Source organism: Phoenix dactylifera, chromosome 8 (genome assembly GCF_009389715.1).
Source record: "Phoenix dactylifera cultivar Barhee BC4 chromosome 8, palm_55x_up_171113_PBpolish2nd_filt_p, whole genome shotgun sequence".
Classification (NCBI taxonomy): domain Eukaryota; kingdom Viridiplantae; phylum Streptophyta; class Magnoliopsida; order Arecales; family Arecaceae; genus Phoenix; species Phoenix dactylifera.
Genome location: NC_052399.1, coordinates 31,173,339 through 31,186,763, shown reverse-complemented (window position 1 = coordinate 31,186,763; position 13,425 = coordinate 31,173,339). Strand labels below are relative to the sequence as shown.

Sequence of the window (13,425 nt, the reverse complement as noted above, 5' to 3'; positions counted from 1 at the left end):
GTATCGATGCAGTCAAGAAGATTACCATGTAGTAGATCGGGCCGGCAATGGTAAGGATTGCGAACTGGATCAATCGCTCCCTACGATGGCCAAATGTGACCCCCATCGTATTCTTTGAGGTACTTTAAGAGTCTCTTGATCGTCGAAGGACATCCTCTGCTTCTTTGCCTATCCCTGCAATGCCTGACGGACAGATCGTGATGGCCATGGCTTGGATCTGATCTATATTAATAGCAGCCTCTGGGCTTTGTTCCCCGGGGGGAGAGGGAACTCCGGCGAGGAAGGAGCTTTGCTCTCCAAGGGGAGATGGAATGAGGGTCGTTAGAGACAGGGCAGGCCTTTCCTTTGACGGTCTCTCTTTATCGAGGAGGAGACTGGAGAGCAATAGCTAGAAGTGGTTATCAGTGATGAGATGGAGAAAGGCGGGGAGAGAGGATTAAGGCTCTTGCCTCCTCCTTTGGAGGTTGGGTGTTGGGGTGGGGGTCGGGAGTGGGAGGGGTTGGGGGCGGCAAGAGATGACACCTGGGTCCTTGACGAGAGGAAAGGGTGGTGTTAGAGGGGGCGCGCCCGCTTACCAGAGAGCCGACCCCATTCCATAGACAAAGAGAAGAGGGACACAAGTGCTGTTCTCTATCACCCTCCATGGGAAGAGGAAAAGTGGCGGCGACCGGGTTCTACCCTTCATTATTTATAGTCCTGGAAACTCCTGCAGGAAAGCAAAGATGGAGGTCCTTCCCCTTGGTTTTCACTTCCTGCCTACTGATCAAGAGATACTGTCCTACCTCCGCTTTTATGTCGACGTCGGCCAGCCTCCTCACTATGGATTCATTGTGGAAGAGGACCTCAAATATTTTCAGGTGGAGCAACCCCCACGTAAATTCCATACAGAGCTAGCATTCACCCCAATTTTCATTTGATTCGCAAACGCCTAACTCTTCCTCGATGTGGCTTCTGTAGACGTTCGCATGTCAGGCAGTCTGGGGAGACTGTACTACTACATAAATTGCTTCTACAGGCAGGTGTCGGGTCGACCGACTCGAGATCGGCGCACCGTCGACGGGAGAGGCATCTGGAAATCTACTGATGGACAAAAAATCATCTATGAGAGTAGCAAGATTCTGGGGTACAAATAGGATTTCAGATTTCGTCGACTGAAAGCTTCTGGAGAAGAGGTCTCAACAACTTGGGTCATGACTGAGTACACCCTTTATTCCAACAGGAGCAACAACCACAACATGGTATTTTTATTTTTCTATGTTCTATATGTTTATTTTTATTTTGTTTAGTTTTTGGAAACAATATATTTATTATGCTGCGATACATGAGACAGTGTCATGCCACCTGAACTGAACTCAAGAAGCTCAACTACTTTGTTTTTTTTTTTTTTTTTATCTTCTTCCCATAAGCACAGAAAGCTGTATGCGTGCTGCGTAACACAAAAGAAGGCTAAGGCCGAGGGGCCACCCAATAGGAACCTGTCTGAGCACTATCAGATTGCAAGTCTGGAGATGATTGTCACATGTTTCGTTGTACCTTTGGAACAGTTATGTACCTTTTGTTTTTTCCTCTTTTTGTCCATAAGCATAGTGTGCGCTTGTTAATTCGTTTTGTTGTGATAGATAACGTGCAGCTTTTGCTCTAGCCTTGGATTTCCATGCAGCATTGGCAATTGTTCTATTTGTGGATGTAGGGTTGCTTGAGAATAATGTTTTCCTTTTCCCATCACAAGTAGCCTTTGCTGATTTCCTATTTGTGGATTTCCATTCTTCCTGTTCAATTGTTCATGCATCAAATGCCCATACATACATATGTATGTATGTATGTATGTATGTATGTATGTATGTGTGTGTATTGCATGTGAGCCTTGAGATAAAAACTATATAGAAGATAGATATCCCAGGCTTTTTAGGGATCCCGCAGATTGTATTATATATATATATATATATATACATATAAAACTAGACTAGTATCTGATCGTCCGGTTTTGAAGTCAGGCAAAAGCTGCTTGCCTTATTTTATCCCATAAAGGCATAAACAATGGCGTCTCTATACTTTTTTTTTTTTTGGCTAATACGGGTGGATCATACCTGACGGGTACGGATACACCCAATAAAGTTAAAAAATAGGATACCTCGGAGTGCCAAAGGCAGCTCCCCATCTTCAATCCATAAGGTGCCTCTGGAATGACGAGCTACATACGCAGCCACCCAATCCGCAGCACCATTGGCTTCACAGTAAATATGCTTGGCCTGAAAGGCCCGTCCATCCCTCACCATGACCCAGATGTCCCGAAGCAAGGGATGGTCGCTACCGTCATCCCTAGGACCCCCCGAATCCAACTGATAATGGTAGCTGAATCACCCTTCAGGATGATAGACCTGGCCTGTAACACACACCGGGCGTGGTGAAGGCCCGCTCAAGCAGCTCTCAGCTCATACCGCTCCCCATACCGTTTTAGCTTACTAGTTCGGAAAGCTCACTTCTTGGATCCCATCACAATATGAAACTCTCCAACTCGCATTTAAAACCAAGTAAATTGAAAAAATCTAGGTAAATTTGTTTACGATTTCCTACATTGTACTGGTGCCCTTCACCAAGGCACATGTTTCTTGTGCTCATCCACAAATCAAAATGCTGTCCTCGGAGAAGGTAGCGAAGGGCACTAAATAGATTTTAAATATTTATACAAAATTAAAAAAATTAAATAATATTTTAGCTTTTATTTTTTTTGAAGAGATCCTAAGTTGTTATAAATGGTATCAAAACGGATATGACTCATAGCTCATACAAACTAGATGACAATGCAACATGAGCCCAATTAAGCTGATGATGAGTTGATCATGGTATTTATGGTTTGATTTGTGGAAGTTGGACCTTTAGCCTATGAAAGACGCGAGAGCTTAAATAAGGAGAGTGAGGACGAATGCTGGTGTATGTTTAGTCCCGCATCGGCTATGCATTAGGTAAAATTTAGATACTTATACAGGGTCAAGAAATCCAAATAACACTTTTCGGCTAACCTATTTGGGTAAGGTCTTGAGTTATTATAAAAAATATCAGAGCAATCTAACCTATGACCTATGTAGATTAGGGGACACAGCATGGGCCCATTGAGGCTCACAACGGGTTGATCGTGGCGTTTATAATTAGATTTGTGGTACTTGTGATTAATTTTGAATGAATTTGGAGCCTCAGTCTAGTAAGGATGCTAAGACTTAAACAGGAGGAGTATGTGAGTACTCGTGCAGGTGTGGATTAGTCCTACATCAATTATGTACTAGGTAGATCTTAAGTACTTATATAGGGTTAAGAAATCGAAATAATATCTTTCTGTTAGCCTTTTTGGTAAGATCCTCGGTTGTTATAAATGGTATCAGAGTGGACTCGGCCCATGGCTCATATGGACTAGAGGACACTGCAGCATGGGCCCAATTAAACTGACAATGGGCCGATTATGGTGTTTATCATTGTATTTGTGGGATTTGGACTCTTAGCCTAACGAGGAAATTGGAAGAGTATGTGAGGATCTATACAACATGTGCTTAGTCCCACATCGGATAAGCATTGGATAGATCTTCTGATTAGCCTTTTTAGTGAGGTCCTACGTAGATTTTGAGTACTTATACATTCTTGCTCATCACACAGTAAATTACTGGAAGCTCTTCAAACACGTCAAACTACAAATACACGAATAATAAATTTCTAAGCCTATAACTCTAATAGTCTATAGAATGACACACTACCCATAGTAGATCGACCATGCTGGCCTAGGATGTAGACCAACACCAATTAAATCAAGCAGAATAGTGGAAGAAAAATTTTGGAGAGAGAAATAAATTACTTAAAAAAAAAGAAGGGTTAAAATAGTGGTTCTATTCCCTTTTACAAAGATGTCTACAAAATAATAATAATAATAATAATAATCTCCCCAACTCCACTTCAAGTAACTCTCTCTCCCTCTTAATAAAACCACAAATCCCCTTCCACCAAAAGACAAAACATCCCTAATCCCACTTCAATTAAAAACCAAGCTCCAGTATATCAAGCCTAAGGCTCAACCTAATTTAACATGGACCAGAATCATAATAAGATTATGATTTTACAATAAATCTCAACATTTGAATTTATGTATTGGCATGTATTTATAATAAATAAATATTTGAATCTATAAATGGCAAAGTTGAAGTACAATAAAGGTAGTTGTGATTAAATATTCCAAAAATCTCATTAGTTCTTTGCTCATGTGAAATAATAACATTTAGACAACATGTTTAGATATTTTTGCAGGAATTTCCTCAAGGAATTCAACTTGTTAGCCAGCTCATCCCACATGTTCCATAGGCCTATCTAACTTACAGCCTAAATTTCAGTTTGTGGGCCTGTTGACCTGCAGGAAGAAAAAATATTCATGAAGATCTTTTCTTTCCTTTCCACATAATTCGAGCTGAGAGGTATTAGGTAGATACAAGCTTTGCTTAAATAGGCAGCCCAATACTCAGATTCTATCTGGAAATTCAGCCTGATCCTCCTGGGTTACCTATACGTACAGATCCCGAAACTTTTCTTTTTCCAGAGAAAGAAAGGCTAAAGAAAAATAGGGAAGAAAACTTTGATCCCCCGACAATATATTATAGTCCACAGTATCCATAACCTGGTTACCTGGCCATCTAGTATTGGTCTTTTAGAAACAAAGATCAAAATTATATCATATTGCTAGCAGGTAATTCAGCTAAGAGATCCATGTTGATGAAAAAGGTTTCAAGTCTTAGACCAAACTAATCTATGTCTGCAATCCATCACACTTGATTATGGTTATGGAAGTGGATTTTTAGTACAAATTGATGTAACCTAGAAATTTAGCAAGCTTGTATGGAGAAAGTTTTTCTTCTTTTTTTTTTTCATGATGAGATGGAAGGAGGTTACAAAATTCCTGAAACAGTGTTGGAAATAGATAAACTTAATTGTACATTGATTCAAGAGATATTATTTAAGACATTTGTGTTTCCAAAAAGATCTTTTATCTTATCTATGAAAGTTACTTAGAATTCCTCTTCATGAATGAAACCGAAGTGTCATTCATAAATATGACTCTTAGTATTTTGTATAGAGGTTACTTGAAGGGTTGTAAAATCCTCTTTATAAAGGGTTGTTATTTGAGTCATTTTGTAATGAAGAGAATTGAAGAAATCTAATATAGAGAAAAGTCCTCTTCATTCCTTAGTGAAAAATACTACAATATTCTTCTCCTCCATCCACCTCTTCAAAGTGGTATCAGAGCTAGATCATGGCTACCGGAGTGCTTCCCATTCCTCGTCTTACCAATACCAACTATGAGAATTGGAGTATCCAAATGAAGGCGTTGCTTGGATCTCAAGATATTTGGGACATAGTCGAAAGAGGCTATGTAGAAGCCGAAGATAAAGATATTCTTACGGCGCAACAACGAGAGACTTTGAAGAAAGACAAGAAGGCTCTCTACTTCATCTACCAAGGCCTAGATGAGGCCGCTTTTGAGAAGGTTGCTAATGCTACTAATTCCAAGCAAGCATGGGAGATTTTACAAAATTCTTACAAAGGTGTAGAAAAGGTGAAGAAGGTTCGCCTCCAAAGCTTGAGAGGCGAGTTTGAAGCTTTGCAAATGAAGGAGTCCGAAGTTGTGTCGGACTATTTCACAAGGGTGTTGACCGTTGTTGTAAAACCCCAAAATAAAAAAAAAAAAAAAAAAAGGAAAGGGGCGGATGGGCCGGCCCGAAAAGACCAGGCCCATCCCCCTTATCACGATCGTGCCTAGGGCACGATCGTGGAAGAAGGGGGTAAAGGGAAGGGGGACGGCGGCGGCGGCTTGGAGAGGCGACTCGCCGGAGAGAAGACGAGCGCCGGAGAGGGGATCCGGCCGGCCGCGCTTCGGAGAAGATTCCTCACAAACCAAGTGAAGAGCTCTCGGATCCGTGTTTTTTCAACCGAGCTCGCCACAGATTTCTTCCTCCGATTCCTCGCCGGAAAGGCCGCCGGAGCACTCATCGGACGGAGGTAAGCATGGATCTTTTCCTTGCGTATCATTTGCTTGGTTTTTGGGTCGTGTGGATGGGATTTTGGCCGGCGGATCGCCGGAAAAAGGGTCCGAAACAGGGTACCCCTGTTTCGGCCTCTTCTTTCCGGTTTTTGGCCGCCGCCGGCCGCCGAGATGGCCGGGATTCATGGCGGTTGGAATTGGTCGGGTCTGTGAGGGGGTCAGAGAGGGTTTTCTAGGCTATGTATGTGATGAGGGAGGGTGGATCCGAGGTCTTCTTCCTCGGGATCCCATCCTCTCCTCCTCTTCCCCTCGTCGGTTGGCCACCGGCGGCGGCGACGGCGGCTGGGTGTCGTCGGTTGGGGGCCGAGCCACCATCACGGTGGCCTTTCCGTGGAAGAAATGGAGGAAGGGGGAGGGGTCTGTGTCGGCTGGAAAGAAGAAGAAGGAGAAGAAGAAGAAGAAGAAAAAGAAGGAGGGAAAATAAGAATATAATAATAATAATAATAAGAGGAGAAGGAAAAGAAGAAGAAGAAGAGGAAGAGACTTCTTCTTCTCTCTTTCTCTTGGCCGGCCACCATCGCCGGTGACTGCAGCAGGGGCGGCCGGCGATGGTTCGGCCAATGGTGGCCGAGGGTGGGGAAGGTGAGGGCACAGCCACCCCGGCTGTTGCCCTTGGACCAAAGAGGTGGAGGAAGAACCCTTCTCTATCATCCACCCTTCTTTTGGTCTTTTCATCGGGACCGGCCATCGTCGCCGGCGTGGCAGCGGCCACGGCTGGCGACGACATGGGCCGGTGGTACAAGGGTGGGAGTCGGGCCACCCCGACTGCCCTAGACTTGGAGAGATTGAGATGTTTGGGGATCTGGTTATGAACCCCATAGTAAATATCAATTATGGTTTGGAATATTTAAATATTAAATGATTTAGTTTGTGATTTGTAATTGATGTTGTAGAGGAAGAGTCGGCAGAGCCAGGAGGTTTTGATCAGGGGACTCAGCACCCCAGCGCGTAGGTTGTGATTCGGACTGTGTTTGAGTCAGTCTACAATTTCTGTAAGAATCCCTACATCTGAGCACTTCTATGCATATATTGATTTATCGTTGGATTTATTTTACGGTTGTGTTGTTATTGCTTGTGAGCTGATATGACACATATGAGATGAATGTTTATCAACATATTTTCATTATTATGTTGTTATTGTTTATGTGTTGATGCGGCACCTATGAGGCGTGCATGTTGTTTTAATGAATATATTGAGATAAATTCATTTGGGAAGAAATAACATATTTTTGAAAATTTATGAAAATATGTGATGTGATGGGAATGTGATTGAACATGTAAAACTAGACATGTAATATGGGTTGGACTAACCTTGTCATGAGATAGCGGCCACGAGCTGATGCGTGGGATAGCCTCCACGGGCTTACGGATAGCGGCCACGAGCTGATGCGTGGGATAGCCTCCACGGGCTTACGCGTGGGATAGCCTCCACGGGCTTACGGATAGCGGCCACGAGCTGATGCGTGGGATAGCCTCCACGGGCTTACGCGTGGGATAGCCTCCACGGGCTTACGGATAGCGGCCACGAGCTGATGCGTGGGATAGCCTCCACGGGCTTACGGATAGCGGCCACGAGCTGATGCGTGGGATAGCCTCCACGGGCTTACGCGTGGGATAGCCTCCACGGGCTTACGGATAGCGGCCACGAGCTGATGCGTGGGATAGCCTCCACGGGCTTACGCGTGGGATAGCCTCCACGGGCTTACGGATAGCGGCCACGAGCTGATGCGTGGGATAGCCTCCACGGGCTTACGCGTGGGATAGCCTCTACGAGCTTATGCGTAGGATAGCGGCCACGAGCTGATGCGTGGGATAGCCTCCACGGGCTTACGCGTGGGATAGCTGCCACGAGCTTATGCGTGGGATTTGTGCAGTCTTGGACTGGGACATGATCTTGGTTAGTCCAACGCCAGAAATGAAAAGTTTGAAAACTTGGAATTTGAGTAATACGGGAATGGATCACATAATGTGAAAAAGGATTGGTGTATATGTACTGATTACATATATTTGTTGTTTGTTGAGCTTTTGAAATGATGAAATGCTATATATATTTTGATACTTGATTATTTTATGATTTTGTTGTGTGTGGCTGTTGGGATTCTTACTGGGCTGGAAAAGCTCATACTACACTTCCATTTTTTTTCAGAGGCACTGGATTCGTAGAATCTGTCGGATGGGACAAGAAGTGAGCTCGATCTGGAGTCAGACTGCTAGATAGTTAGAAGTCAATTTATCTTTTATTTATGGACATTTGAAATTATGTAATAAATCAGTACATTGTAGCTGGATTTGATTGAATTACACCAATCTTTGGTTTTGGCATATATGTGAATGTTGTACCTTTTAGGCCTTGCATGATCTTTAGGGCACTGTTCTAGGGCTCATGCGGCCGGTCGCGTGCCGGACCCGGGAGTTGGGTTCGGGGCGTGACAGAGTAGTATCAGAGCTTCAGGTTAAGGTATCCTAAGGTTTAGGAATCATAGGGTTTAGGCTCGAGTAAGCCTGAGTGGGGAAAATCATTAAATACGTAAGATATTAAATGGTGTGATTAGCATATGAAGGATGCGAAATTTTCTTAATCTGATGATCTTGATGCTGGAAAAATTGTGTAGGTTGATATGGCGCGAGGGCGTGGTCGGGGGCGTGCCAGGAGGCCGACCCGATTTGCAGATGGCTCCACGGCTTGGGCACCCTCTGGACAGCAGGAAGATACCTCATCCACGCCGACTCGGAGTGTGCCACAGCAGGAGCACACTATGGACCCTACTGGTAGTACTCCAGAGATGGGAGCTCCGGAGATTGGGACATCCGAAGGACCAAGTATTCAGCTTGAGGAGACGATAAGTGCTTCACAGTTGATGCAAATGATGGTGCAACAGCAGGCTGCTGCCAGGGAAGATATAATGAGGATGGTAGAGGTGCAGCAACAGTTCTTGCAGCAACAGTTGCAGCAGCAGCAAGCTATGTATCAACAACAGCAGCAACAACAGTTCCAAGGCACTACAGCTCAGCCGGAGCACCGAGTCAGTCTGTTGGATTTTCAGAGGTATGCACCCCCAGCATTTAAAGGTACAGCTGACCCGATGGAGGCTGTGAGCTGGCTGAAACAGATGGAGAAAGTCTTTCAAGCTCTGAGGTGCCCTGATGAGGAGAAAGTTCTTTTTGCCACATTTATGTTACAGGGTGAGGCAGCTGACTGGTGGGAGATGGAGAAAGGGAAGCTTGGTCCGGATGATGCCCCCTTCATTTGGGAAGAATTTAAAAAGGTTTTTCATGAGAAGTATTTTCCCCAGGGTATCCGATTCCAAAAATATAGGGAGTTTGACCGACTGGAGCAGGGTGATATGACAGTTGCTCAGTATGCAGCAAAGTTTGAAGAGATGTCCCGATATGCTCCGACTTTGATATCAGAGGAAAGTGATCGAGCAAGGAAATTTGAAAATGGGCTCAGGGGAAGGATTCAACAACAAGTCGCTGCTTTTGAACTATCTAGTTACAAAGATGTGGTCAACAAAGCCCTAGTGATAGAAAAAGGGCTTGACAACGCCCAGGCTGCTAGAGAAAAGAATATGAAGAAAAGGTTTCGATCTACTGATTCTCCGAGCCAAAATAGTAGACCTTTCAAGTCGAAGGATCAGAGACCGAACCAAGTTGTCACCAGAGATAAAGGACAAGCTCGAAGTGCTATTAGATGCTACCGCTGTGGAGGACCTCATCTTAAGCGAGACTGCACCTGGATTGGAGGGCCATGTTTTTCTTGTGGTCAAGAAGGGCATAAGGCTGTTGTTTGTCCTAGTGGGAAGGAACAGCAGAGGCGACAGGCACCTCAGTCTTCTCAGAGAGCCCCTGGAAATCGAGCACCTCAGGAGGGACAACAACAAGAGGGAGGGCAGCAGAGGCCTAGGACCCAGGGTCGGATTTATGCACTCACAGAGCAAGATGCCAAGGCTTCTAATTCAGTGGTGACAGGTACTAAATCCATCCCTAATACTCTCTCTTGTTTGGCATGTCATAAATTTTGTTGGGTTATATATGTTTGTCCATGTATGGATAAAGATTGTGATTAGGTGCCTTGTGACTATGTACAGGCATGATTAGGTTAATGTCATATGATGCAAATGTTTTATTTGACTCTGGTGCTACCCACTCATTCATATCGGCCAATTTTGTTAGAAAGAATACTGAAATATCACCAGTGCCATTAGAATTTGATCTATGTGTCTCAACGCCAAGTGGAGATGTTATATTAGTTAATTCAGTTTGCAAGAACTGTATATTGGGCGTTGAGGACAGGGAAATGAATGCAGACTTGTTGGTCTTAGAGATGAATGACTTTGATTTGATTCTTGGAATGGACTGGTTGGCAGCATACCATGCTACTGTTGATTGTTTTGAGAAAACGATCAAGTTTCAGATCCCTGGTCAGCCAGTGTTTGGGTTGGTGGGTAGCAAGTCACCTCATCAAATGAAATTAATCTCAGCTCTACAGGCTAAGAAGCTTCTCGCAAAAGGTTGTGAAGGATTCTTAGCTGCTGTGTTAGATACCCAGAAAGAGGAGCCCAAGTTAGAGAATATCCCTGTGGTGGCAGAATTTCCAGATGTGTTTCCAGATGAATTGCCAGAATTACCCCCTGATAGGGAGATTGAATTCTCCATCGACTTGATTCCTGGCACTGGTCCAATTTCAAAGGCTCCATATCGAATGGCTCCAGCTGAATTGAAAGAGCTGAAGGAACAACTATAGGAGTTACTGGATAAGGGTTTTATCAGGCCTAGTGTATCCCCTTGGGGCGCTCCTGTATTATTTGTGAAAAAGAAAGACGGTAGCCTCCGACTCTGTATAGACTACCGGGAACTAAACAGGGTGACAGTACGGAATAAATATCCACTACCAAGAATTGATGACTTGTTTGATCAGTTGCAAGGGGCTCAGATTTTCTCAAAGATTGATCTTCGTTCTGGCTATCACCAATTGAAAATAAAGGCAGAGGATGTACCTAAGACAGCTTTCAGGACCAGATACGGGCATTATGAATTTTTGGTCATGCCTTTTGGTTTGACAAATGCACCGGCTGCCTTCATGGATCTTATGAATCGGATATTTAAACCTTATTTGGATCAGTTTGTAGTGGTGTTCATTGATGATATTTTGGTGTACTCAAAGAGCTCACAGGAACATGAAGAACATCTAAGGGTAGTATTGCAAATTCTTAGAGAAAAGAAGTTGTATGCAAAGCTATCAAAGTGTGAGTTCTGGTTGGATAGTATTTCTTTTCTTGGGCATGTGATCTCCAAAGAAGGTGTCTCTGTTGATCCAATGAAAGTGGAGGCAGTGGTTGGGTGGTGTAGACCTACCAATGAGCAAATTGTGAGGCTGCACGGGATTCCAGTTTCAATTGTGTCTGACAGAGATACTAGATTTGTGTCACAATTTTGGAAGAGCCTTCATAAAGCTCTTGGTACAAGACTGGACTTCAGTACAGCTTTTCATCCACAAACTGATGGACAGTCGGAGCGCACTATTCAGATCTTGGAGGATATGTTAAGAGCTTGTGTCATGGATATGGGTGGTGCATGGGATAGTCATTTGTCACTGGTTGAATTTGCCTACAACAATAGTTATCAGGCCAGCATTCAGATGGCTCCTTTTGAGGCACTGTATGGCAGAAAATGCCGATCTCCAATTTGTTGGGATGATGTGGGAGAAAGAAAGGTATTGGGTCCAGAGATAGTACAACAAACTGTGGATAAGATACAGATAATCAAAGAACGGCTCCTTACAGCTCAGAGTAGACAAAAGAGTTATGCTGACAATAGGAGAAGAGAACTGGAGTTTCAGGTTGGTGATCATGTTTTCTTGAAAATATCTCCTACTAAAGGTGTGATGAGGTTCGGGGTTCGTGGAAAATTGAGCCCTAGGTATGTTGGTCCGTTCGAGATCTTGGACAGAGTTGGAGAAGTGGCATATCGTTTGGCTTTACCACCAGCTTTATCAAGTGTGCATAATGTATTTCATGTTTCAATGCTAAGGAAATATATTCCGGACCCAAACCATGTGGTAGATTTTGAGCCTATAAGTCTGCATGAGGATCTGACTTATGACGAGTACCCGGTACGGATTGTGGATAGAAAGGATCAAGTGTTGCGACGTCGGACCATTCCTTATGTAAAGGTGCAATGGAGCAACCACTCCGAAAGAGAGGCCACTTGGGAGCTCGAAGAAGAAATAAAAGCCAAACATCCTCAACTCTTTGGTAGTCCAGGTACATTAATTTCGCGGACGAAATTTTTTTTTTAGGAGGGGAGAATGTAAAACCCCAAAATAAAAAAAAAAAAAAGAGGAAAGGGGCGGATGGGCCGGCCCGAAAAGACCGGGCCCATCCCCCTTATCACGATCGTGCCTAGGGCACGATCGTGGAAGAAGGGGGTAAAGGGAAGGGGGACGGCGGCGGCGGCTTGGAGAGGCGACTCGCCGGAGAGAAGACGAGCGCCGGAGAGGGGATCCGGCCGGCCGCGCTTCGGAGAAGATTCCTCACAAACCAAGTGAAGAGCTCTCGGATCCGTGTTTTTTCAACCGAGCTCGCCACAGATTTCTTCCTCCGATTCCTCGCCGGAAAGGCCGCCGGAGCACTCATCGGACGGAGGTAAGCATGGATCTTTCCCTTGCGTATCATTTGCTTGGTTTTTGGGTCGTGTGGATGGGATTTTGGCCGGCGGATCGCCGGAAAAAGGGTCCGAAACAGGGTACCCCTGTTTCGGCCTCTTCTTTCCGGTTTTTGGCCGCCGCCGGCCGCCGAGATGGCCGGGATTCATGGCGGTTGGAATTGGTCGGGTCTGTGAGGGGGTCAGAGAGGGTTTTCTAGGCTATGTATGTGATGAGGGAGGGTGGATCCGAGGTCTTCTTCCTCGGGATCCCATCCTCTCCTTCTCTTCTCCTCGTCGGTTGGCCACCGGCGGCGGCGACGGCGGCTGGGTGTCGTCGGTTGGGGGCCGAGCCACCATCACGGTGGCCTTTCCGTGGAAGAAATGGAGGAAGGGGGAGGGGTCTGTGTCGGCTGGAAAGAAGAAGAAGGAGAAGAAGAAGAAGAAGAAAAAGAAGGAGGGAAAATAAGAATATAATAATAATAATAATAAGAGGAGAAGGAAAAGAAGAAGAAGAAGAGGAAGAGACTTCTTCTTCTCTCTTTCTCTTGGCCGGCCACCATCGCCGGTGACTGCAGCAGGGGCGGCCGGCGATGGTTCGGCCAATGGTGGCCGAGGGTGGGGAAGGTGAGGGCACAGCCACCCCGGCTGTTGCCCTTGGACCAAAGAGGTGGAGGAAGAACCCTTCTCTATCATCCACCCTTCTTTTG

At 45.0% G+C, this 13,425-nt stretch overlaps 1 protein-coding gene across 1 annotated transcript; it reads left to right on the top strand.

The window, feature by feature from the left end:
* Positions 1-8,604: 8,604 nt before the first annotated feature.
* LOC120111758 lies at positions 8,605-10,817 on the top strand. The gene is made up of 2 exons (XM_039129649.1): positions 8,605-10,042; positions 10,162-10,817. Exons 1-2 carry the CDS (start codon positions 8,692-8,694, stop codon positions 10,815-10,817), a joined length of 2,007 nt encoding a protein of 668 aa, XP_038985577.1. The 5' UTR covers positions 8,605-8,691.
* Positions 10,818-13,425: the final 2,608 nt, after the last annotated feature.